General features: G+C 40.0%; 1 protein-coding gene across 1 annotated transcript in view; it reads left to right on the forward strand.

Annotated features, from left to right (window-relative positions):
- cfap299 (cilia and flagella associated protein 299) overlaps positions 1 to 26,968 on the forward strand; it is a 130,729-nt gene that overhangs the window by 90,836 nt on the left and 12,925 nt on the right. The window contains exon 4 of the mRNA XM_033620613.2: positions 4,259 to 4,401. Within this exon, the coding sequence (XP_033476504.1) occupies positions 4,259 to 4,401 (143 nt within the window). The remainder of the gene's footprint in view (positions 1 to 4,258; positions 4,402 to 26,968) is intronic.

Here is a 26,968-nt window from a genome sequence, read left to right on the forward strand (position 1 = left end):
TTTTACAGTTCTTATCAGCTACATATTGCTGCAATTATAATCTTACTTTTTTAAGCAAATGTGGGCAGGGATAATCAGCCAATCAGAAGCCTTTTCTGTTTGAAGACATTAAAATCATTGTTTTATCTTTATATAATTGGCTCACAGTTGGAGAGGATGCAGTTATAAAATCAAAGTGTGACGTTGTCCTTGTACTGGCTCATTCAGCAAGCTGACCGTATTGATTTGAGTATGTTCCATAGATGAATTTAACGTGGAAACAGACAATTTGTCAACTTTATTCCATTGTTAGCGTTTGGGATTATTGTTGGCGCTGCTGTCACAAAAACAGCTGAATCACTTTCCATTTTCCTTTGAACGATGGAGCTCTTTTTCTTATGTCAGGATCAGTTTCCACTGTTACTTTGGTTGTTCCACCATGCCCCTTTTTCAGTACTGGGGGCAATAACTTAAAAAAAACTTACATTGATACTGTTTGGTAACTGGGGATAGCTACCCATCAATACCTTGGAAAACAGTAGCGCTATCTTCTTCCTTTTTTGGTTGTCCGATGATTGCTTTGTGCCGTAAATCGAGCCTTCATTTTCCTGGGAGATCGTACCTGGTGGCAGACAAAATTGGTGGTGATGGTGTTATTCTAAAGCCATTAGATTGTGCCGTTAACATTTTCTCCATAATGATAAGTTAAAGCAAAGAACTCATTTTTCACTTTAACTGATATTTTTATCGCCACTACCCAAATGTTTCTTGCCTCCCTTGCCAGGTCTACCTGCTGATGTCTTTTCAAGGCTGGCTGCAGGAGGACAGAAGCCAGTAGATAGGGTATCTGGCCCAGGCCTCCAGCCAGCTGTGAACCTGATAGCATCTGTTTTAAACGTTTGAGAGACAGAGAGAAAGGAGCCCTCTTTTCTTCTGAGCTCTGGAGCGCTAGTTATCTCACGCCTTTTTAGTAAAGGGATCCACAGATGGCCCGTGTCCTGACAGTCATACAAATGTGATATCACTAGCTGAGGCATTCCGCTTGGATCCTCTTACTGTGTTACTGTAGGCCCTCAAGTGGGACTCATTCATGCTCCGAGTAAACAAGACAAGTCGGAGACAAAAAGAGTCCTTTACTCAAGACAAAGCAGCAAAGAAAGAACAGCTTCTTTTTATCTTTGTGACGGCAGACAAAACAACCTCTTCACACCTGAGCATGTCCTCTGTTTGGAGTTCTTCCCACCCATTGTCATCATGTGTTATCTAAACCATCAAATCGACATGAAAAGATCATTTCATGTTCTGCTGTCACCTGAGGGGATTTGGACAACTTGCCTTTCATTTGCTTTGTCTGAATACGGTGACAAAACCATTTGTCATCCTTTTTTTTTCCAGGTTGTGTCTGGTTTGGGCTCACTTCAAAGACCTGGTCTCTGATGAGCAGGCGGAGAACTGTCTTTAGATTTATGTCTTTTGTTTGTGTTGGAGAATCCAAACCTTTTTTCGTCTTACTCATAGAGTTCTAATCAGATATCAGTGTTTGGATTATAGAAAGACAACCTGTCGCCCTCATATCCAGTAGTTCCTTTTCTTTTAGGTCTTAAACACTAAGCAACCGAGGCTCCTCAGTAGCAACTTTCTGAAACAGCTTTTTTGTTAAATTTTTGACAATAAATTCCATAATTCTGATTTTATTCAAACAGGATATTGATTACTAACTACTTACTACTAGTGATTACTAAAACCCAAGCAGAGTCCCTTTCATTTCACCAGAAAAATTACTTTTTTTTACTGTGAACTGTCTATTGTAATTAATTGAGCATCATGCTTCTGTCATTGATGGTGGTCTCTTTGTTTGGGTCTGTTAAATATTAGCAACATTTTGGATTGGATCTAACTGTCCTCGAGGCTACCAGGCTGACTGCTGGTTCCTTATAAAACAGATGTCTTTAAAAAAGTCAATCTAGGCATGAAGGGTTTGGATATAAGTCTATTTAAGGTGTGGTCTGAAGCAGTGTGCATTTTGACAGCTATTTTATATTTCATCTTAGTCTTGAAACAAGAATTCTTATTGACTTCAGTCACATTTTTGTCATTTTTATCGTTCATCGTTTGAGTCTAGTTAAGTTGCTGAGAACTGAAAACATTTTAGTCCAGTTTTTTAACTCAGACAAATTGAATCAGGCTAATACGGATATCAGATATTGGAATCAAGGTGACAGGTTGTTTTGCTTAATGTATATGCTAAGTTAACACTGGGACATTAGGACATCTTTTAACGTTACAGTTAGCTAACATACCGTAGCATAAAAAGCAGGGTGGGACCCAATTTGTAGCAGCAGGATGTCTCTCCATCTCTCGTCACTACAGTGTCTTTTCCCATCTGCTGAATTATAGATGAAGTGTATCCATTGATCTGTACTTTTTTTCCAACCAAACCCTTTTGTGTTGAAGCTATCATATTATTTGCTGCCTCAAATGGAGCTCGAGATCTTGCAGTAACAAAATGGAAAGCTGTGTACACCATACGAGTCATGAGAGCATCGCTGTTAGGCAAGGGCAACATGGACGCTACTGTCGGTGTCTAGAATCCACTGAGGCAACAATTCACCAGAACAACAAAGCAGGCATGCCTTATCGCATTATCCAAATCATCAAAACTTGCCATTTTTGTTAATCAAGTTGTTAGCTTGGAGAGTGTGGATTCATATATCATCTCTATAGCTGGAATTCTGAGAGTCTGTACACATCTATCAGCCAATTCAACCAGTGGCATTGCTTATATTTCAAAAGCTTAGATGCACAATTGAGGGAAAATATCATGTATTTTCAAAATCCAATAGCACACCACTTTTGTTCTAGTCCTGTCTCATTTCGCCAACGCAAACAAAGTATACATCTTGTCATAGTTTTTATAATCAAATATCTATTTTTAGTTCATTAACGTCTTGTCTTGAGCACTATTCGGACGGGACTAGTTTTACATGGACACGTGGGGTAATGTCACTTTACCACAGGACGTCAGTAATATTAATGGCCAATTCGCACGGGATAAGAAATATCAGTAAAACTAGTGGGAGGGGTAAATCCATTCACGCACCGCCGTCCCCTCCTGTCGTCATGTGCGTATGACGTTGCTTCCTGTGCGTACCACACTCGAACACACTTGGATCGTGTTCGTCGTAGGCCCACAGTACCTGAGGTTTCACACGGACTTGTCCGACAGTGAAGTGCAAAACTGAGTGCTTCTTCAAGAGCCTCCATGCTTGAAAATCCGCGAAAAACCACTTGTAAACAGGATATGACGAAATATCTACACACATATTTACTGCTGGTCTATTCGCACGGGATTAGTATTACCTGAGGTAATTGTCCGGGACCCTTTTACAGAAGGTAAAAGTCGCGGTAATCTTTACTGACATCGTGCGGTAATGATAACCGACTTGGCACATTCGGACGGGACTAAAATCTCTGGTAATTATTACTTTACCCCACGTACCTATGTAAAACTAATCCCGTCCGAATAGGGCTTTAGTTATGGAAAAAGGTCTTTGACAAACATTTTTCGTCCTAGTTGTCATGATCAAAATGAACACTGATCCGAAGACAAACAAAAAGGCACCAGACATTGTGGTGTGGTTTTACTATTAAAGAAGAAAAACGAGCCACTTCTGAATCAGGCGGACTGATTGGTCCATCAAACTAGTGATGATTAATTAGGTAGTAGCCTTGTGGGAATTGATGTTCATTCACTAGTAAAGACAAGTCAATTACTTTACAGATATCAAATCTTGAATCATCTTTTTAGGCCCCCTGTTTGCCTTAACTTGTCTTTCCCCCCTTATACTTAGCCAAAATGTTGTTAAGTATTCACACCTTACAGTAATAACTTTTAACCACGTACTCCACACTTCATGTCATTTCAAGCTACATTCTTGCCCCGGGCTGTAGGAGTGTTGGAACGGAACTGAGACTCTAGTTACTGTAAGTCGAAGGATTCAGTTCGAGTCCCACGCACTTATCTGAGCAGGATATTCTGTAGACAGCCCACCTCAGTTAGCTCGGGCCATCACAGGACGACATTAGTTTGAGTCTTTTCTGATTTGAATCGTATAACATGAACCTTTGTATTTCAAAGTGGGAGGATTTGTAACGGATCCTCTCTATCTGTCCACTTTTAACAAGTGACACTGGCCTTCCTGGCTTTTACACAGGAGAGGCTTGATGGCCATGATTATTTACACAGAGGGTTTCCTTCTTTTTTTTTCTCTTTTTACAGTCGGTCATTTTCATAAGGGATCATAATACTCTTGGACAGGAAGTATCTGGCTATATAGACTACGCCCACAGACTCAAGACCCAAGATTTTGAACCATATTTCAGCGGAAAGAAGAGACTCATGCCAGGACGCTCGGATTTATGGTAAGTCTCCTTCCATTGTAACATGTCCACGTTGGTTGGGGAGGCCTTGACTCCAGTGTGATTTGACAAGATTTGAAGGGTAAGGAAATCTTATTAACCAGGATTAAAGACTCAGGTTGACGTGAGAGACCAATATAGGCTTGGAAGGAGCTGTGCAAAGGGCCGGTATAGTGAGTATGTACAGCACCAGCCCTTGTTGCCTCAGCGTAGATGTGGAATAAATATACACTTCTTAAGTGAAGCTGAGTAGAGCTGCCAAAGTGCTGAACATGTCTGGACAAGACAGACATAAATTATAGTCAAGATTAAAGCGGGCTTAATCCATGAGACTATGATCGTCTTTTAATGTGCAGCAAATTTGTCATTACAGATAAATGTAATGGATTTTATGGCCATGGGGAATCCTCAAGATTAAATACACTGATGGATAAATAGATCAGCTAAGTGATAGATTTACTGAGTAGAGACCCTAAAGATGTATTTACTTCATCAGCTTCTAAAGTGGGGTATTTTATGAACACACTATTATGTGCCTTACTTGTGATTTTACATTAGATATTTCTAAGTCATTATAAGTTCAGTTGTTGTTGTTGTTGTTGATTGCGGCATTAGTCAAGTGCCTCCATGTGTTTCCATTCAGAGTCTGTATGCTTTTGTTTTTTTATCTGATTTCCGATAAAGAATTGTTGAGCACAGAAAGTTTGCACACCGAATCTGGTATGTTTTATTGTTCTATTTGTTGTAAAAATTCACATCAAGAGACAAAATCAAGTCGTCAAGCCGTGAGGATAATTTTGTAGTCCTCTCACAAAAAAATGTATCGGGTCCATCCAATCCTGAGAAGGTGTCAAGAGCAAGGGGATTTTCACCAGCTGATACAGGAGCTGCAGAATTATCCCAATCGTTTCCAGGTTTGTCGTGTCAGTGGCCCAATTTGATACACTGCTAGCAATACTGGAATCACACGTTGAAAAGGAGACCACCAATTTCCTTTTCACTAAGCCCCGCCCCTTTGTGATAGTCCGACAAGCTATCGGAGTAATCATGGAGCCCACACTGTAACTAACTGCACTGCCTGAAGAAATATTATCATATTTTTGGAAACAGTGATTCCAGAGAGAAGCAGACAGAGCGGTCTACAGTCTGTGTTTGAAGGATATATCCAGGATGTCAAACTGACTCAGCAGCAACAACAGGTTAAAAAGACAAAGATAGTTAGAAGCTAAAGCTGAACTATAGGCTACAGATCACAGTGTAAAAGTGAACCACCACATCACTGCTGATCGCCACACAAGACAATGAATATAAAGGGAAACTTTGCTGATATTGAACCAGCTGTGTGGCATCACAGTGTGTGCTGATGAACCGGGACCTCCGCCGCCGGATGAGCAGGGATCTCGTTCATGTGCACAATGTGATGACACACAGCTGGTTCAATATGTGCAAAGTTTCCCTGCTTCCCTTCACTGGTTCCTGTACAGCAGGGTCGCTCTTTGTTTCACTGTTATAATCATTAAAAAGCAAAAGCAGCATGTGTATACATTCAGTAGGCTATATCTTCAGTAGCTAGCTAGCTAACCCTACACTTTTCAGGGTTTGATTTTGGTTTTGGAACAGGGAAGAAATGTTTATCTTTTTCCAACCTCTCCAGGTAACGAGTATCATTAATACACGACGTGCCCCAGGCACAACATTTAGCTCCAAATCCACAAAACCAGCCTGAAAATCAAGGAAATCTGAAAAGATGGAGCACAACTGTGTTGTTGTCGGACCCTGGTCTGATCCGGCCTGATGCTACGTTATGATTGGCCAGTCTGCATCTGGGAGCGGGACTTAGCGAAGGGTCAGTTGATCCTGAAGAGCAGAAGGGCTGTATGTCTTAAGTAGGGACAAACACACACAGACGGATGAGGAATGAGAGTTTCAGAGTTGTGTAAAAGATTGACATAATGCAAGGTCGTATTTTTCTTTAAACCTGCAACAGCTTTGGTCCAAAATTACGGACTTGGTGTGCAGAGGCCTTTAGAATGACAGTGGCCGGTTGGTTTACCTGAAAGATCCTTGTATTTAGCAGTTCTGATGAAGCAATTTATACCTTATTACAAGTCCACTGACAATGTAAAAATGTTGATTAAAGAATCTTAAAGCCAGTTCTTGAATGTTGCATTGTCTAAAACGAGCCTTGTGCTACTGGAATCATTTTAAAACATGCTGTTATCCCATGAAAAATCCAACACACAGCTGCTTTAAATTTGAAAACCAAGATTTCAGGTGCTGTACACCTGACATATTTAGCCAAGATACTGTACATCATGTGCTGTACGCTGAACAACTACATGCATCAGTGCCAGTCGCACAATTCCAGGCCAAGCCACAAGTGAACTGCTGACCTTACAGGTGTGAGCTAAAACCTCCTCTGTGTCCCTCAGCTGGGCAGGTAACATCTTTGTAATTCGTTGCCTATCAGGAGAGCTGTGTACTTAGAGAGCTGTCAGCAAATTACCGGAGCCAAAACCATCCCCACATTCCTCATGCTCGTGCATAGTAACATATTATCAACATTTCAGGTACGTGCGAAGAATCCCATGAGGACAAACGCGAGGAGACAAGGGGGTAATGAGAGTGTGTAATACATGGTTATTTTCAGAGTTCAGCCAGATGACATGCACCCTGTGTGACCTCACTGACACTGGGCAGATCATGGTCTCTGATGTGCTAATGTGGACGCATTCTAAAGCTAAACTGTGATTTTAATCTACGTGGATCTAATACTCTTAGTTTTGACCATCACTCCTGTTGGGTCAGACTTTCCTCTCAAACTTAAATCAGGGCCAGGAGTTACATTTTACAGCAGAGGCAAACATTACAATCACAGAGGCTGTAAACAAATCCCCAGCTTGATCATAACATCTAAGTATTTGGAATCTAAAATGATACAGAGCATACCTGAAATGACCATTATCATTTTTCATGCTGTTGTAAAACTGCTCACCAGTGAAACTACAGTAAGTGCAGGTATAGGTCACAGCTGGACCACGAGGTACAGTAGCTCACAGGAAGCTCTGGCAATCATATGGATTTACAAATGAAGAGTTTTGACAATCATTTCTGTCAGCTTTGTTTTCACGTCCAAATTAGTGGTTTAGGTAACATGGTTAAACTGGTGATATATGTACAGACTGAATGGCTCAGTGTTGTTGGAACAATAGCCAAAATGAAATATATGGGACACAGTTGCTGAGCGGCACATCTGCCGCCGCATACCCGCAGCAAAGTGCGTCCATTATAGTCAACTGAAGCTGCTACACTGGCTACGGTTACATTATGTCTTCTCATTCAGAATGAAATAAATCTGAATTAAATCAATCGGAATTAAAGTTTTTCCAGGTAGTTTACATGGGACATTTTCGAATGAGGGTTTACACGGGAGATCAGTTTAATCGCCTTCATTGGGGTCTGCGCAAGGTTTGGGGCAGGCAAGGTTTCTGATTGGATAGGGGGCGGGGCGGATGTTACGTGTTTACATTTACCAGAAGAAAACATTGTAGTCCTCGCTCCGGATAACAAGATGCTTGATGACGCCGTTCTTAGTGCCTTTTTCGGGCGTGTTTTGCTTATATTCTTGAAGCAGCAGTACGACAACAACCTTGTTCTGCTAATGCTTCATCTGTTGAGGAGGAGAAGAGAGGTAGAAGGTCGAAGAAGAGAGATAGAAGACCGTGCTTTGGCGCATGGAAACCGGTGAGTGCAATGAGTCCGACTGCTCTATCTCAACCCATTACTATGCGCGCTATATACTTCTGGTGCATTGACGTATATAGCGTGCCCGTTGCTATGTGCGCTATATACTGTACGTCATCGCGCCAGAAGGGCAAGGAAACGAGCATGCACAGAAAGACATTAACATAAAGAGGAATGAGGGTTTACACGCACACAAAATTCTTTCATTCGGAATGACAAATGGAATAAACCACCCCCTTTAATCGGATTTAATTTTCAATCAGAATGACCGTTTACATGACCACTTTTAATAGGAATGGCCTTTCATTCCGAATGAAAGTGGAATTAACCTGTCCATGTAAACGTACTGACTGACCATAGAAGCTGTGGTTGCCCACATGGGCACCACACTGTTGAGCATCATTTTTATGCTGCTGGTCTAGTTTTATTCTCTGTGTGTGACTCCTAGCCCTCCAACAGGTAAAGACTACATAGAACTGTGTAAAAAACGGGTACAATCTGTTTAAAGATGCTAAAAATTAATACCTTGTACCAGAGGAAATGTGAAGAAGCAGAACAACCTTGTGTTTTTACATTTTGCCTTAAAATAAATCAATCAAAACAATTCATCATCTTGTTAAAACGATCCAGTTTATTAATTCAGTACCAGTTAATAAAGCCTACACTCCCCTCCATAAACCCTCCATAACCAACTGCATTATCACATGGCAAAACTCAGTACCCACAAAGTGAAGCCTGCAGCAACCACATGCTACAAAGACAGTCTGTGTAGCTGACACATTCTCCCCTCGACCTTGTCACATATCAACGTTTGGTCATGGACTTTCCACGTCCAGATACAGAGTAAAAGGTACCCTGTTCACGTTGGTTGTCGACAGTCTGGGACGGCATGTCAAGTTCTGCCTGTTACGTGCATTGTCTTCTTTCAAAATACACAAACGCACATGTTGGGTTTAGGAAAAAAACAACAGGGTTTGGCTTTATAATCTTAAGGGACACAAACACACTCTGAAAGTCTGTGTTTGTTGGACCCATCCACCACCCCTACTCCGACTTTAGCCACCTTAATTTTTGTTCGTGTCCTGCCGCATTTCCCCCAGCGGCCACCAGCTGCCGTTGTAATCTTACACAGCGACTAGCTGCATCCCATGCCGACATCAAAGGACAGCTTTAGTCAGTGTCTGACGCCAGCAGTCTGTGCCCCAGTGCTGGATTTCGACGACTTCAGAGCGAGACTGGGTTGGTGTAGCAGGTAAAAAGATCCAGCTCATCTCCACCTACCTGACATGTTGCATATGTGCCCTGTGTATTACTGCCATGAGGTTGTTAAACAGAATTTAAGATGTGACAGAGGAACTCGACACTTTATGTACATGTACAAAATGTAACTTTCTATTGTTAGAGATTCCCTTGGTGTTCATTGTTCAGCGGTTTTGACTGGGTGCTGAACTCGCCGCAAAGTTCTCTTCCTCTCCAAAACAAACAGATCAGTCGATTAAATAGTATAAACACTGAATAAAGGAGTTTCATGTAGCAAGTGAGTGTTTCTCCTGCCCTGTTCAGCTCGCTGCAGAAGGCCAGCTATCCCAGCTTTATTTGTTTATTTGTTTATGGATCCCCATTAGCTTACGCCTGGACAAACAGCTAGTCTTCCTGGGGTCCATAGTCATAAAACTCATAACATAATACAAAAAGTATACAAACAAGAATACATAATTGAAAAATAATAAAATGGAGTATATTAAAAAAGAGAAAAGACAATTGCAGAGAAAATAAATGACAGACTTACAACAAATGAATTAACTCAAATAATTAGATTGCATACAAAACTGATTTCTTCAAGAAAGTGGATTTAGGACGTGGCAGAATTATATGCTCATTGCTGCCAGCTCTTGTGGAGCGTGAATGAATTTCATTGGTGTAGATTATCTTTTGAGCAAGAAATTGTGGAGATCGTTTTTTCACAACACTATAAAAATTAACCAATAAATTCATTAAAATTCTTTTCTTGACATAGAGCCAACCCAAATTGTAATGCATATCAATTGTGCTCGTCAAAGGGGGACAGTTGAGAATAAGTCTGGCAGCCTTGTTTTGTGCTACTTGTAATTTTCTTATCAACTGTTTAGACGTGGATGACCAGATAACTGAGCAATAATCCAGGTGACACAAAACCAGAGAACGAACTGTTTGACAGAGCAGTGATGAAGGAATAAGAGGTGCACATTTCCTGACAATTGCAACTGCTCTACCCATCTTCAGAACAATCTTATTTATATGTTCAGACCAAGACAAAGTGTTATCAAACCAGAGACCCAGTAGCTTTGCCTTTCTTACACATTGAATGGGTTGACCATCTATTTGTAAATTCAGAATTGGATTCTTTGCCATATTATAATTAGATCCAAATGTTATAGAGACTGTCTTTGATATGTTAAGTTTGAGTTTGTTCGTTTCTATCCAATTAAAGACGACATTAAGTTCTGATGATAGGGTATGATTCAGTTCATCACAAGAAGGTGAAGCATAGTACATGGTGCAATCATCTGCATACATAGTCAAATCACACTTATTTAAAACAAGTGGGAGATCATTGGTGAATATCGAGAAGAGGAGTGGCCCAAGGCAACTACCTTGTGGAAGTCCACATTCAAGTTGTCTACTGTCCGAAAAAGTGCCATTAAAAAATACTTTTTGTGTTTTGTTTAACAAGTAACCACTCACCACATGAGAGCGGATGCTTTAAAACCATAGTGATCAAGCTTCTTAATTAACAGATCATGATCCACCAGATCAACGACAGCACTAAAATCAATTAATACTGCGGCAACAAGCATTGAATTATCCATCTATGGCACATTAGCTCCTGCTAATGTGCGCTCACCTATTTTCTCTTAAGATCTAGGTGGTCAGGAGGTTTTTAGCAGGAGCCGAATTACTCACAGAGGTCTCTACCTCTCCACAACAAATGGATCAGGTTATTAAAACTGTTGAAAACACCAAATAAAGCAGTTTCACATCAAAAATCAGGGTTTCTCCAATGTTGGTCGGCGCAGCAGGGGCTGGAGATGAGCTGCTGCTAACGTTTGCTCAGCTTGTTTATCTGATAATTTAAGATCCAGAAGCTTAAATTAAAATCCTTCATCTGGTTACAACATATAGTTAAAATTGATTAAGATCTAAAAGCATATCATAAAAATGTGGCTCAAAGCTGGATAAGTTATGACAGGTTCTGGCAGACAACCACAACCCTGACACATGCTCAGAGGGGATATGAGGCCACTGACAGGCGATGGCCACCAAATGACACTTGATTAAAATTAGATTTCTGTGGGTTTGAATATTGTTGGAAGCATTTGGGTTCATGTGAGTACACAACTGTATTTATATGATATTTAATATACAATAAATAACATGAGCTGAGTTTTAATGCAGAACATTTACATATGATATCCTTAAATAATAAAACATATATCTATATTTTACTAATAATATCAAATGGTTAGAGAATATCATATATCATATTGATATTAAAAGTATGATGTATCTGGTTTGTAGAAAACTGTCTTTGCCGCAGCAGTTAAAGGACGACAAGTATGACAGTCTGTGTTTTATTTTTGGAAGTGGTTTTCCCTTTCTTCGAAACCAAAGTGTCAGACATGCGAAGCTTTGTTGTTTTATTTATCCATTTCTCACCATGTGTTCTGACACACAACCCCGCTCGTGGCCTTGAACTCGGCCTCCTCTCCGCTGAGTGGAAGCCCTAACAGGCTGTAGGTGTGAGTCATTGGGCGAGCATGCCTGGAGGTACAGCCTACTCCCTAATGATGCTTTTATGAGGCTTCCCCCCTACACGGGTCTCCCTGCCCTCCCTCCATCTTACATCTGACTTCACACTCCCTCCCTCCGTCTCTTTTTTCACTCGCTAGAACTCCATCAGATTTACACATCTCTCTGTCTTTATTTTACACTTCTCTAACCTCGCGTCCCGTGCTTTGCTACCTCTCTCCTTCTCCGGCTTCCTTCCTATGTCACCCCCCCACCCCCCACCTCCTCTCTTTTTTTTCATCTCTGTCGGGAACAATAACACCCAGTGTGGTTGCCGCTAAGAGGGAGCAGATGCTGGAGCTGCTGCCCACTCAGTGCACTAAACCTCCCACCGCAGGACTCTGAATCCTGTCCCTCCTCCTCCTCCACAGCCACAAAGAACACAGAGCAGCGACACCAATGCCAGCTCTGGCCTCCAACTCCCACCTCCAGCAAGGAAGGGTGGATAGGTTCACGTACGCAGTCTGCAGTGTCTCCAGGAGGAAAAAAAAAGAGAGAGAGCGGCAGCAAAGTATGTGAAATTAAATGACCAGAAGAACAGAAATGAATTGATTAGAGGACAATATCAATTATGTGAAAAGTAAAGCATGTCTTTGCTCCAGCAGCTTAATGTGTAAAGACAAATCTTAAATGTCTTTTTTCTTTGGTGTTAAGCTCTTCATTCATTTCTTTAAGTTCCACCTTTCATTACAACATAGGATTAGGGACTGTTCTTTATTTATCAGAGGAGGGGGGAGGCTGGGGTGTGACTTTCTTTTTTAATTTTATTTTTTATTTATTGTTTATTTATTTTGTTTTATTTTGTTTTGTTTTATTTAATTTAATTTTGTGTTTTGTTTAATTTTACTTTATTTTATTTTGTTTTGTTTTTTGTTTTATTTTGTTTTGTATAATTTAATTATATTTTTTTTGTTTATTTTACTTTATTTTATTTTGACCGTTCCCATAGCTACATATATTTTTTAGATTTTTATGACTTACCCTTATATGTTTGAAAGTTAAATTTTTTCTTTTTAATTTTTATTAACTTTGTTTATTGATTTTTTACACTATATTGCACTGTAAGATAGTGTGATGTAACAGTAGTGCAGTATGAAAGAAAACCAACAAACAATAACAAAAAAAACCCAAATACATTCAGCTCAGTCATATTCCACTTATTACAGTAAATAAAAAATGTGCCCTTTAAGTCAGGGTAAGAGTAAAGATATGGAAGATTAAGTGGAATATTCTTCAGGGATAACTGGAAAGGTCATTTTCTTCACATAGGCAAAGAACGGCCCGCACATCTTTTTCAATTTCCTGGGAGAGCCTTTCGATGTATATCAGATTTTCTCAAGCTGTAAATTACTGAGAATCTCTTTTGGAGTGGAGTTAAAAATAAGCTTGTGTTTTTCACCAGGGTTCCCATGGTCATGGAAAACCTGGGAAAGTCATGGAACTTCACAGTCACATTTTCCGAGCCTGGAGAAGTCATGGAATTAGTTAAAATCATTGAAAGTATTGGAAAAGTCATGGAATTTTGTTGTGTACAATGAAACTGTTGCAATAATCTTCTGTGGATAATCTTACACATAATGGCAAATACATTCTCTTTAGCTGTCGATGTAATGTAGCCTTGATATGCCTTGATGTGTAACAGCGTTTAATTTGCCATCACATACTTTTCATCATTTTCTTCATGAATTTGTCTCGTTCTTCCTCTATACCGGCCAGCTGAAATTATGTTTAAATCTAATATATTTGAAAAATGCCGGGCAATGGAGCAAAAAAAGTCATGGAAAAGTTTGGAAATTTTGTCCATGAAATGTGTGAGAACCCAGTTTCTCTGCTGGTCAGCCCCTGCAAACAATTTAATTTAGGCAAACTTTAAATTGAGACATAGAATAAAGTTATTTTGATGAAACATCACCATTTTAAGCTCAGATTTGGTCATGTTTTCATGCTGATGGAAGCGTCTGTTGCACATGTTGTGTCCAAGGACTGTCGGAAATTTGAAAATGTAACGATAATTTCTGTTTTTATGATTTCTGGCTGTGATAAATGCTGTAATTTTGGCAAATTTCGAAAGAAAACGTGGAAGTTTTCCTAAAAATTCTGCTGTAAAATGAATTCAGTATTCAACCATTTAGATTTGCATGCCCCTCCCCTAACCCAAAGTAAAAAACAGAAGCCCCTCCCCAGCGATTAAAACTTTTTGACATGCCTCCCTCTTTTTGCACCACCCCCTCCCCACTCATAAATAATGAACAGTCCCTTATGTGCAGAAGATTTTTCAACTTCTTAAACATCTTCCCTCCGTTATTTCCTCCCTCAACCTTCAGTCCCAACTTAGATTTGGTGTAATTATGGAAACAAAACCATCAAAATGCAGTTTGTTTCAAGTCAGCTGCAAAAATAGGAACCACAGCTCGCTTTAATTTTCACTTTTGTCATTAATGGACCCTCTGTGTTTTCTCATCTGCTGTGTACTCAAACTAAAAAAAAAAAGACTCAGAGATTTTAATCTGCTGCAGCACTCACTCTTTCAGTTTTGAAATACATATTTTTCAGTGTGTTCTCAGTCACCTCCAGGATCTTTACGTCGACTCTATAGGAGCAGCGAGGAGCAAAAATCAGTCGAACGCCGGGCTTGATTTATTTTAGCAGGCACACTGGGTGGGTGGGACATATAAACATCATTTGTAAAGGCATATGTTGTAAGCCTCTGACCTCCTGGGAAACCTGGGCAAAGTAAATCAAGCGCAGCGGTTTACATCTAAGACGCAGTTATTAACACAAAACTACAAAATAATAGAAGCAGTGTTGGTTAAATATTAATAAAACATCACTTTACTTGGCAAACTATTTGTAATTGCTGATATTATGAGATGCAAATGTATTTAAAAAATGCAAAAACTACAAAGATACGTAGCTTTATTAGACTATAACTGCCTCTGTAAGACACAGACTTTCGGAGACATGTGAATCAGGTCTGTTTAACTTCCTGTAACTTCAGGGCAAACTGTGCGTAAAGCCTGTAAGTACATTCAACCAACATTTGACACTGATCCTGCACATACGGGGTTAAATAAAGCTGTTTAACATATACAATCTCAATTTAAAGGCTAAATCTTCATTATGTCTCCATTATTTTTTACTGTAAGCTTCCAACGTGCACACACACACACACACACACATAATATACACACACTGACCCTCATCTAATTATCCCACAGATCTGCAGCTCCGTACACCCAGCTTCCTGCCACTCCAGATGTGCCTACAGCATCTCTGATGTCTATTTAATGTTCCCCAGCAAAGTGACCATCTGTTTATGCACTCTGGCTGCTCCCCTCCTTCCTCTCTGTATCTGTCTCCCTCCTCGGTCCGTGTGTAGTGGGCTTTTAAGAGGCTGGGCAGCGTCAGACATATATGGTCGTCCTAATTAATTCTTTTCCTCTTCAAGTTTGTAAAGTGGGTTTTGGGTAGAAGTCTGAAAAAACAAGTTCAGTACGTATATTTTTTTGCATTCTCTCAACTACATAATACAGATACATTGATTTTCATCTGAATTAAGCAGCACCGTACATTTATTATTCACTGAATCATTCTTTTTTTGAGATGCTGGATCATATGAAGCCTTCCTGCACACCCGCTCTACCCTGCGTGCATTTGGCGACAGACTGAAAGATTGAACTTGAAGGATCTCCTCGGTTGAAATACAGCGCATGCCTCCTCTGAAGCCAAAACCATATTGCCTCCACGCTCAGCCTCTGCAATGCACCTGTGTGTCTGGCTTCATTTTCCGCTGTGAAAATATTTGCACTGCTGTCCTATTTTATTAACTTTTAATACAAAAGAGAAACTGTTCCAGCTCCGAAGGTGATTCGCCGGCTCTGCCTGAAGCATTGTGTCCAAGCTTTAATGGGGGGGCGGAGGGGATATTCTACCGTAGTAAAGTCTGCCAGCTTGATAAATATTTTCTGGTACATTCCGTGTCATGTGTGTTGATCCTCACACATGGCACACACATACTTCATTGGCTGGATCCTCGGGGTTAAATCCAGTCGAGCTGCTTGTTCTCAGCGCTGATACTGTTTGGACTGCATTTGATAGATTAACTCGGTGTTCCACCAGCACTATGATCATCAGAGTCCTCCTGCCAAGTGTGATGCACTGTTCTGTCCATGCTGGCTGTGTGATTAAGAGTAAACGTGTGAAATGATGACTGGATGTCACACATTTTAAATAGGAATGTGAAATTACACAAACTCTTATCAGTGAGCATTAATCTTTTCCATTAAGGTGTTATCATACCAGACTGATAAGTTGTCATTAGTGAACATTCTTTGAATATGAGTGAAAGTACTGGGCCGGTCGCCTGTATTATTTTAGGCCCTTTTTACAAACAAAGGTTGACCCCTGACCTCCCGCAGTCAAGGTGCTATTAGCCTCGTGAGCTCCAGTCAAATGGAATATGGGATAACACCCAGTTGTGTCACCGCATTATGTAATGGCTCTGGCCTGTGTGTGTGTGTGTGTGTGTGTGTGTAGAGGTGATGGAAGACCTGATGGCAAACTGAAACATCTTAAAATATCATATGAGCGTGTAATGCACTCAAAATAAGCAGCTTGTGTCAATTGTAGGATTGTTAAGAAGTGTTCGAAAAACAGCGCTTGGGCAGTGACTTCCAGCGTCAGACACTGACGAGAAAAGCTGTCATTTAACGGTGGTGTAATACGTGGCCAATCACCGTTATAGTTTAACGGCACAGCAAAAGTCTGAATAGGGTGGATGGGAGAGGTGGTGGATTCGTCGAACAAACACTGACCTTCACCCAGGAGAGTGGTGTTGGCTTCTAACGATTCATTTCATTGTCGACTAATCTGTCGATTATTTCTTCGATTAGTTGACTAATCATTTTATCGAAAAATGTGTTAAAATGTTGAAAAATGTCGGTCTGTCTCTCCCAAACCCCAAAATGATGTCATCTGATGTCTTGTTTCGTACTCACGCCAAAGGGTTTTAGTTCACCGTCACGGGAGAGTGTGTAAAGCTGCCAATATCTGAACGTAAGAAGCTGCAATAAGAGTATTTTGGGGTACTTTTATAGTACTTTTCTATGAAAAAAGACTCAAACCGATTAGTCGACTACTAAAATAGTCACCGATTATTTAATAGTCGATTAGTTATCGATTAGTCGACTAATCGTTGCAGCCCTACTTCCCATAAGATTATAAATTCAAACCTTGTTGTTTTTTTTCTAAACCTAACCACTTGCTTTTGTTGCCTAAATCTTACAATGTGTTTTTGTTGCCTTAAACCAGCCTTAATGTGTGTTATTTGTTGGAGAAAAAAAAAAAAAACATCAATTCGCATTTTTGTACTGATGTAGTGCTTTTATTTTGAAAGAGATGTCTGTATGTAAATGGTAAAAATCCTGTGAAAACGAAGTGTATTTTGAAAGAAGACAATGCATGTAAGAGGCAGAAATTGACACGGCGTCCCAGAGTAATTTCTGGTTTGTACTCATTTTCATCAAAAAAAAAAAAAAAAAAAACAAGGCCAAAGTGACAACCTCAGATGTCTCCTCTTGTCTGACCAACAGTTGATAATCCAAAGGTATTCAGTTTACAGTGATTTTAAATAAAGGAGCAGCAATTCCTTACATTTAAGAAAATGGAACTGTAGTTGGATTAAATAGGACAAATGAACAATGGATTATACGAAGTGTAGCAGATTAATTTTCCAATGATCAATTGATAGTTTGATCTTTATCTTATTGTGACTTTTGACAGCTTAGAAAATTCTTCTGGGAATCAGAAGTTAAAAAAAAAAATAGGGGGAAGACACATTAACAGCTTTTCTCAAAAAAATTGCAGTGCATGTGAGACAATTGTGTATCGTGTATGTCTGCATCTTCATATCCACAAACAAAGAAGTGAGTTTGGTGACGTTTTGCAGGGGACTGCTATGATTGGTTAAATTAGTGGAAAAGTTGCGCTTTTCGACTAAATTGCAAGGCTGCGCAGAACTCACAGGAGCTGGTTGAATTTGCATTAATCGGTGTAATTGTGGCATCGTAACATCCTGCAGGGGCAAATTAAAGCTCTTGATTATGCACCAAGTCTTGTAAGGAAAAAAGTAAATGTTTGTAAATGTTTCCACTGCAAATGTTCAGATGTTGCTTTTACCGTCTGATTTTTGAATTATTTATTAATTCTAATATGATACTGAGTACATTATTATATTATTTTCTACTTGATCCCTCACCCTTTACCCCCATTTTATAATCTCATTACTTTTCTTAAACAACAAAAGGCACACCAGCATAAACATAAAAAAACATGAGCTCAAAAGCACAGAAGAAACCAATTTTCATGACCCATAAACACTGGTGCACTTTGCTTGTATTTTACTATTTAAAATTAACATTAAAATATTCCCAGATGACACCAAAAAGTAAAATAAAGCTGTGTGTAGGTGGGTGGTTAAATATGGGTTTGCTAATAGGGTTGTCAACTGGACATGGCTCGCCTGTGATTGGTTGTTGAATCAGACCGTGACACCCCCAGAAGGCTCAACAATAAATTCAACTGGTTTCACTCTTCCTCTCAACACTGAAGAGGCCTTTTGTGATTTCCTCTTGAAACATGAATGTCAGAAACAGTTACTGGACTTGTATTCTTCAGCCTCTACAGGAAAAGCAGCTGAGTGAATACACATGCTAGATATTTGCTCTTTTATGATATATATCATCCAACGCAGAGAGTCCAGCTCCTCTGAGCCCTATAATGAGACTGTTGACATTACCCTGGAAAATGACCGCCTGGAGATAACAATAGAGCTAAGCACGGTAACTATGGAAAGTGAAAGGACACAGTGCACGTGTCAAACAGCCATGCTAAATGCATAGGGAACCAGGAACCGGTGCTGAGAGCATCGTCATTGTTTCCACCAAATCCAGGTTCTCACACTTTTACTGGTCCATGTGTCTGGGTGTGGTGCCATCCAGCTGCTGGAGCTTTCTTTGTGACCAAATGTGCACCGACCGTGCAGCTAGTTGCCCTGGTGACAGTTCATATGGGACACTAAGGGAGGTGGGTCCAATAAACACATCCAAGTAACGTATGAACGAAATTCTCGGCATTGCTTCAAAACTTTTTTTTTTTCACACTTTCGTCAGTCTTTTTCATGTTCAGTGTTAAAATATCTCACATCTGTCCCATTTCTCTTGCAAAAGTAAGCGGTTCACCATGGCATAAAAGTGGTCAACCAAAAAAATGTTAATTGTTGTATGGCATTTCGGTATAAATAGTCACTGAAACGCTGTCAGATCTAATTTACAAAGAGAAGAAGTATGCATGTGTCTGAGAGCAAGTCTCAAACAATATAATTTTCCTCTCAGTTTTAAGGGAAAAACCTCAATTTGTATTTCATAATTGGGGCATTGCAGCAGTCTATTCTGAACCTGCTTTACTCAGCTCTGCTGGCAACTCCAAAAAAAATGCCAGACCTCTGGTCCTATCATACCTTATAATTTTATGCATCAGTGTATTTCCCCACACGGTTGGGACAGTACAGAGGCATCCAGTGCATGTGCTTTACTGGAGAGGAAGATTACTGAGAAAGCTGGCAGGAGATGGGAGACAGATATCAGAGGGTGTGATATTCAGAAACTCATTGCCTCTTCTATCAAGATATAGTAGAGCAAACTAGTAGTGGACGATATGGACATCATCTTCTCATGCAGTTCATGTGTTCCTCTATAATACTATCATTTCATATTGTCATACAGTAAATTTGGAGCCAAAGAATTTATTTTAGTGTTTGAGTTGGTCCAAGTCAAGTCTCTAATCATTGGAGACAAATCTGAGTCAGTTCCCAAGTTGAAGTTCATCAAGACAAGTCATCTCCCAAGTCAAAATCAATCTAGATAATACTGAATCAAGTCTTAGGTGCTTGATAGCTCAGTGGTTCCCAACTGGTCCAGCCATAGGGTCCAGATTTCTCCTGGGTCATTAGTTCAAGGTCCCACAGTTTAATATATTCAGGGCTGAATTCACAAAAGGATTGCGTGGCTTTTGCTACCGCTAAACTGGTAAAAATGGAGCAAACAGATACCGTCTAATTCACAAAGCACGTGCAAAGGGTGAAATGCTCCACTAACTGCGCTGCCAGGCAGATTGCGTCTCGGTGCTCCGGTGTTATTTGCACGTATTTAAATGAGGTAATATGCATATATTTGGCGCCTCATTGATAAACAACGTCTAATTCACTAACACCAGTGCTAATAGCCACACGCAGTTTGAGTGAAGTAAATAATGTCTTTAGAAAGCTGGTGCAAACTGGGCGCTCCTCTGTGGAAGCCTCTCGCCCAGACTTTCCAGTGATCGTGGCAGCAGTGACCGTCTGTTAAATCAGTCTGTAAATAATATTTTGACATTATTATTATAATCATTATTACTTTAATGGCATCCGAAGATACTGATGCGTTGAACAGGTGACAGTCTGCAGTCGTTCTCAAAACGCACTTCTGTCACGCACTTCAAAAGCAACTTTCAATAATTTATTTTATGAAACGGGGGAAACAAACGTGAACAAAAACGGTTCCATAATTCATATTAAATTCAAAAGACAACGAAAAAACAGCTACACGTGAGAGGGAATAGTGATAAAGTGGTCAAACTTGGTCAAATCCACAGCCTCAACCCATCTGACACTGTTAGACTGACTCACCAGCAGACATGACTACATGAGGGTATACAGTATTCAGTACTTTGCCAAACAAAGTCTGCCATTGTTCTGCCATGATGTTCTTGGCACAAAGCCAGCATTTATACTTTGCCATGTGGCTAATTGCAATCAGGGGCAAACTGCACTCAGCTGCCAAACTTTGTGGGCGTGTTTGCGCTGGTATATCATTAGCGCAATATCCTTTGTGAATAGGATGTTAAGATGGAGCAAACTGCGGGTGCAAGTGAAGTACAATTCAAGGTGCTATCAGCGGCCGCAGTTCATTCTTTGTGAATTCGGCCCTCAGTGTCAGCTTTGCGTTTGGGCATGTTGTTGAGCTAGTTTGCTGTCTCTGTCAAGTAGCTGTCCATTAGTCACTCACTCTACAGCAGGAAACAGCACTTCAAAATAAAAGCTCTTTGTTGGAAATTTACTCTACTTGAAAATAAAGTATGTGTTGTTGGTTTTTTTTCCACAAATTTGACACGATTGCAAGTCACTTGCAGTCCATTCAGAATGTACCTGTGACCCACTTTTGGACTGGGACCCACCAGTTGGGAACCACTGCTCAAGCTTACATTTGGCACAAAGCAGTGTGCATCACAACTGTCATTGCTAGTTTTGGACCGACAATTGTCAATTTCATGGCCAGTGGCCACGTTGTGTAAAAAGCAAATGTATGAGTGCCTCTGTGTGTGCTCATGGACATGTAGGTCTCAGAATGACGTGTGGTCAGACACATTGTTGGTGTGTTGTTATTTTGAGGCAGCAGAAAGCGATTGCGCCATTCGCCACCAAAAACCTGGTCTAAAGTCAGAATGGCGCAGTATTTTTGTGCTATTTAAAGGCTGCATTATTATGATAGTAAGTTGAGTCTACATATGCTGGTTCACAACGCACGTACAGTCTGCTTGTTACACACACAGGGACATGCAGATGGGTTGTGGGTGGATGAAATAATACATCATTAATGAGGAAAATTTTAACGACATTCTGTAAAATGTAAATATAGCAGAGATCAGAGAAGAGCTGTAGAGCTGCTGTCCATCTCCCCATAAAGAGAGACATGCTGTGCGCATTAACACATGAATGGCAGTGACTTCTTTGATTATTTCTGAAGCTAAAAGTTAAGTTCAGTTTCCTCTGTCATGTTTATAAGTATAGTTTTTAGTTTTGCTGCTTAAATGTCCCATTATATTTGCTGCCACAGAGAACAGCTCACTTCTCTTTTGCCGAATCTGCCGTGTAATCAGTGCACCTGGTACAGACACACTGGGCTTGGAGATGAAAAAACACACCTATGATTAATTAAAGGACCAAATACAACCCTTTGCCCTATGTGCCTTATTGTTTACCCAGATTATGTGCAGTTAAACTAGCAAAAGAGGAGTTGGACACAACCTAAATGCACTTTTCTGTCAGGAGTTGGATCTGGGTCTCTGTGTCAAGAGTCTTGGTGCAAGTCTCCAGAGGCTCACATTGAGATTGTTCCTTTCCTCTTGTTCTGAATAACTGTCTTTAGCAATATGACAAGTGGCCAATCCAGGATAACCATATTGCCACATCACCAGCAGTAAAGTCAGTCCCTCTTGTGATTGGCTAGAATACCTTTCCCTTTTCATAGCTATCAAAAACAGACCATTCTGCAAAAATATGTATTTACATTTCCCAAAATTGCATGGGGGTCTGTGGGTTTTGGAAAGGCCACATGGGTAAGTTTTATATTGCTTGTACTATATGTTTGCTTGTAATCTGTAGCAAGCAGGCTTAATATGTTGCAGTCAGAAAATATTTTTATGGCTCAAATGCAAACGGGTATTTGCAAACAGGTTTTATGTGCCACTAGAGATTAGCTCTGAAACAGATCCTGCAGAACACATCTTGACACCAGCCAAACAGCCAAAATATTTCAAAGATCGCAGAGGTCTCACAATGTAAATGTAAACATTTTGAGATGTATTTTACACAGTGTGGGTCATTAATACTTTAAACCTGCTGTTCATCATCTATTGGCTCCAGTTAAGCATCACAGCAAGGGAAATATAACCTGCAGCATGCTGGCACCTCTCCATTTTGTTACGGTCCCATATTTATAACTTGCTGCTGCAGCTTTGGCCCACTCGGCCCCCAGCATAACATAGCTCTTCCTAGATTTACACTGAGCCTCCTCCCTGAGGTCCAACTTTGTTCTTGGACCACAAACTGCTGCTGGGAAACAGCCGAGGCTCGCTGGAGCAACCTTCAGTGCCTCAGAGTGTGACATGTGGAGTTGTGTTACTATGATGTAAACAGTTAATGATGAGAACCACTGGAAATGGTCACTGCTGCCTGAAGAGCGCAACTCTATAAGAAGCAAGGCTTATATTTCACTTATTACTTGGTATAAAGACATTACCACAGTTTGGTAATTGAGGCTTTTGTTGGTTTTTATCAGTTTGCATGTATAAAAAAACTTAGCATGCCTCTCTTTCTAAGACCTTAAAGGTCCAGTGTGCAATTTTGGAGAAAGATAGCAGAGTGTTGAATTTAATTCTTAGGTTGTCAAATACAGACGACCTTGGCTTTGTTGTCAGAACGAACCACCAACCCAAGGCATCTGTATTTGACGACCTGAGAATGAAACTCAACGATCAACTATCTTTATCCAGAATTACATATGGCACTTTTAATTTAAATTGAAAATATCAATAGGGGTAAAGGTTAATATAATAATATGTTTTTGTATAACAATTTTCACAAGAAGTATCATAGTGCTTCACACAAAAACAATTCTTACCTCTCTTACTCCTATCATTACTATATTAGGCACTAGTAGCTTTTGCTACTTGAAAACACTTCTATCTTGTATATTTGTGTATTTCACCAGATATTTGATATTCATTTGACCTATGGCTAAGTCCCGCCCTCAAATGCGATGAGCCAATCACAGTGCGTATAGCCATTCCCATACACTCGGACATTCTCTGCCTGGACGTCCATTGAAATGCATTACAGAAAGTCAGTTTTGTTCGGTTTTATGAGCTTTTTTGGAGATTTGAAGTTTAAAAATGGTCAAACTCTGATACAAGGTATCCTGAGAGGCTGGGCGACCAGGTGTATTTTTTACAATTTAAACCACATCTCAACCGAGAAAAGTGTCTCCTTTGGATAAAGTTGTGTGGTAACGTTAGACCACAACATCAACTCAACGTGAATAAGATTAACAATGATGTCTACATCTGTTCTAAGGTAAGTCAACATTGTGTTTGAGGCAACATATTGTCACTTTGCTGGAAAGAAATATAAAGTTATCTTTAACATCTCTAGCTAACGTTAGCTAAAGTTAGCCTAACGTTAGCTCCCAGCTGCGTTGTTCATCATGTCACCTTGTTTGCTGGGAGTTCATTAGCCTATTTTGTTCTAGTTTTGTACTTTGGTGATCGTACATCATTGTTAGCTGTTGTCCAAAGGGCTCTAGTTAAGCTAACGTTAACTTCTGGAGCTTAGCTTCATTAACTTATCTGTAATGGCAGAGATAACAAAGGTTGGCAAACGTTATGCTGAATGATTCAGTGTAAATACTGTAGCACCAAACTAACGGAGAGACACTCTTGGTAAAGATGGTAAAAAGGCCGTTATCCTTTTCTCCTATTCTGAGCCAAAAACCTTAACTTCAGTGGCACTTTAACTTGTCGTCTTTGATGGTGACGGCAACGAGATGCGGTTCACAAGCGTACACTGTGACCTGTAAATTTTGGCTTGTAATTTAAGCTTTTCATCGACCTTCTCAACAATAAAATGATGAATATATCCCTCCAGTGCGTAGTTTAGGCCCTTTTGGTTACTTCTCAATGACATCTGATCGTTATGTTCCCAAAAATCATAAATTGCCTCCTGTGAAATGCCGTGTACTGTGACACCTGCCATAGCGCCGGTCACTGAATGTTGATAGTTTGTCCGAGTGAGTGGAGGGGGTGTGGCTTAGCCATAGGTCAGTTGTTTCTAAAACTGGGCCCACTGAGTGACCCTAACCCGAGGAACCCACTGGTTGCTCTGGTTGTGACTGGTTGTGAACGTTGAATTGTGGTTACTGTACTTAGTGTTACTAAGTAGCTGTTGAAGCATTCTCTGGCACAAGAAATTCCTTTGAGATAAATAAATTTCTATTAAATTGAATTGAATTGAACACATTCAAGAACCATAGCATAACAATAACAATTTGTACAATACAAATTTGTTTGATGATGCTCCAAATAAATCTGAACCAACCTGAAACAAAGTGAACACTAAGGAACGCTAACCAGCACTTAATCAATTTGGCCACATTAAATATTAATTTAGCATTTTTAAAGGAACAGTACACCTATTCATTCAATCATTTTTATTTTCTCTTTCATGTAGTGCTGTTTATCTATCTAGATATCAGTCTGCCTTCTTCCCTATGTAGGGGAAGTAGATGGCACTCAGCTAATGGTCTTCAAAGCGCCAAAAAAATTCATTTGAACAACTCAACAGCAATGTCTCTTTCAAAAAATCCTGACCCTGTTACTCAAGATAATCCACAGACCTTGTTGTGAGCAGTTTCATGTCGGAACTATTGACTTACTACCACACTACACCCATCAACTGTATCACTGCGCAGAAGGAAGTGTGCATCTACTCATGGCAAGAGGCTTGTGTTCATGACAGCACGAGATGTGAACATTAAGGCATCCTCCTCGGCTGAGCTGTAACGTTAGCTAGCTCAGTGGTGCTAGGTGAGCTACCAGTAGATGCAGGAACATATTTCTTTCAACTGAACTACTCCTGCCAACTGTATCACCACACAGAAGGAAGCATACATCTACTACTAGCACACCTAGCACCACTGAGCTAGCTAACGTTACAGCTTAGCCGAGGAGCACGCCATTAATGTTTACATCTCGTGCTGACACAAACATGAGCCTCTCCGTGAGTAGATGCACGCTTCCTTCTGTGTGGTTATACGATTGGCAGGTGTAGCTCAGTCGAAAGAAAGAAAGGTTTGTTTTGTTTTTGTTTTTTCTTTTGTTTTTTTGACGTTTTGAGCCCCACAACCTGAGTACCATCTAGTTCCATATATTTTAGAGAAAGCAGACATGTCTACATCTAATACCTCCAACACTCAACACTTTACACCATAAAAATCTAGACTGATCTGACTGAACACTACAGGTAAGAGGAAAAACATATATTTTTGATTTTGGGGTGAACTGTCCCTTTAACAAAGTTAAACCAATGATTAGTATCTTTGGGTTCCATGCCTGGCTTCTCTCAGCTGAGAAGTTGTGCTAAATCCAAACTTAACTTGGGAACAATGCAGTATTCAACACCACCTTAATGAGATGCTTCAACTTCCAACCAGCCTCATATTTCACATCAACACGGAAACCATCTGCCAATTTTACGCAGTAAATGTCAAGCTGCTGTGGATGTTTTTCTTTTCCTCAACAAACATGTTGCCTTCAGCAAACTGCCTGAGGAGTCGTGGGTTAAAGATTGAACTGACAGGGATAAACACTTTCTGATTGCGTAATATCAAGTGTTAATCAATCACATCCTGAAATAGATGCACATGCTAGATATATTAATGTAACCTGAAGGTCAAACCATTTTTGTCCCTTTGACTCTGTCACAAAGTTACACACCATCGCTCTGCTGTATCAAAAATAACAGAAAACCTAAAAGCAGAGCATGATCCAATCGGATGCTGTAAATTAATCGGTCATTTATTTTGGAATTCAACCCTTTCTTTGGTTTCAATTGCTTATTAGCCACAGCTTTACTTTAATGCCTGGCTTGGCGAACTCCAACACAGCGCCCTCGCGATCAAATTGGAAACAGATTTTAACCTTATGCCTTTCTTACAAAAGATACTTTGCACTGCAGGTTGCTTTCTTTTCCTTCCTTTTCCTCCTGTTCTTTTATAACCTGCTGTTAAATATTGATATGATAACAATGATCATTTGATGCTCTGTAATCCGTGAAGTTTTCCTGTCCTCCATGAAACATGCAAAGTCATGACCTTAATATGGTGTTCATGTGTCGTTTTAAAGCTTCGTGCTGCGTGAGCCTATAAATGTTACGGAAAAGCAGAACGCCAAACGGTCAGGTAGAACACGCTACTACCACTGAGCATCTTGAGAGTGCATGCGAAACATATTTGTATTCTTACCACATTATTTTTTTAAAATCTTTTTAACTTATGAAGAACAAAATAATTCTGTCCACTGTTCTTATGCGCAAACATTTGGAATTGAAATGCAATGAAGTAGTTTCAAT

Source organism: Epinephelus lanceolatus, chromosome 9 (genome assembly GCF_041903045.1).
Source record: "Epinephelus lanceolatus isolate andai-2023 chromosome 9, ASM4190304v1, whole genome shotgun sequence".
NCBI lineage: Eukaryota > Metazoa > Chordata > Actinopteri > Perciformes > Serranidae > Epinephelus > Epinephelus lanceolatus.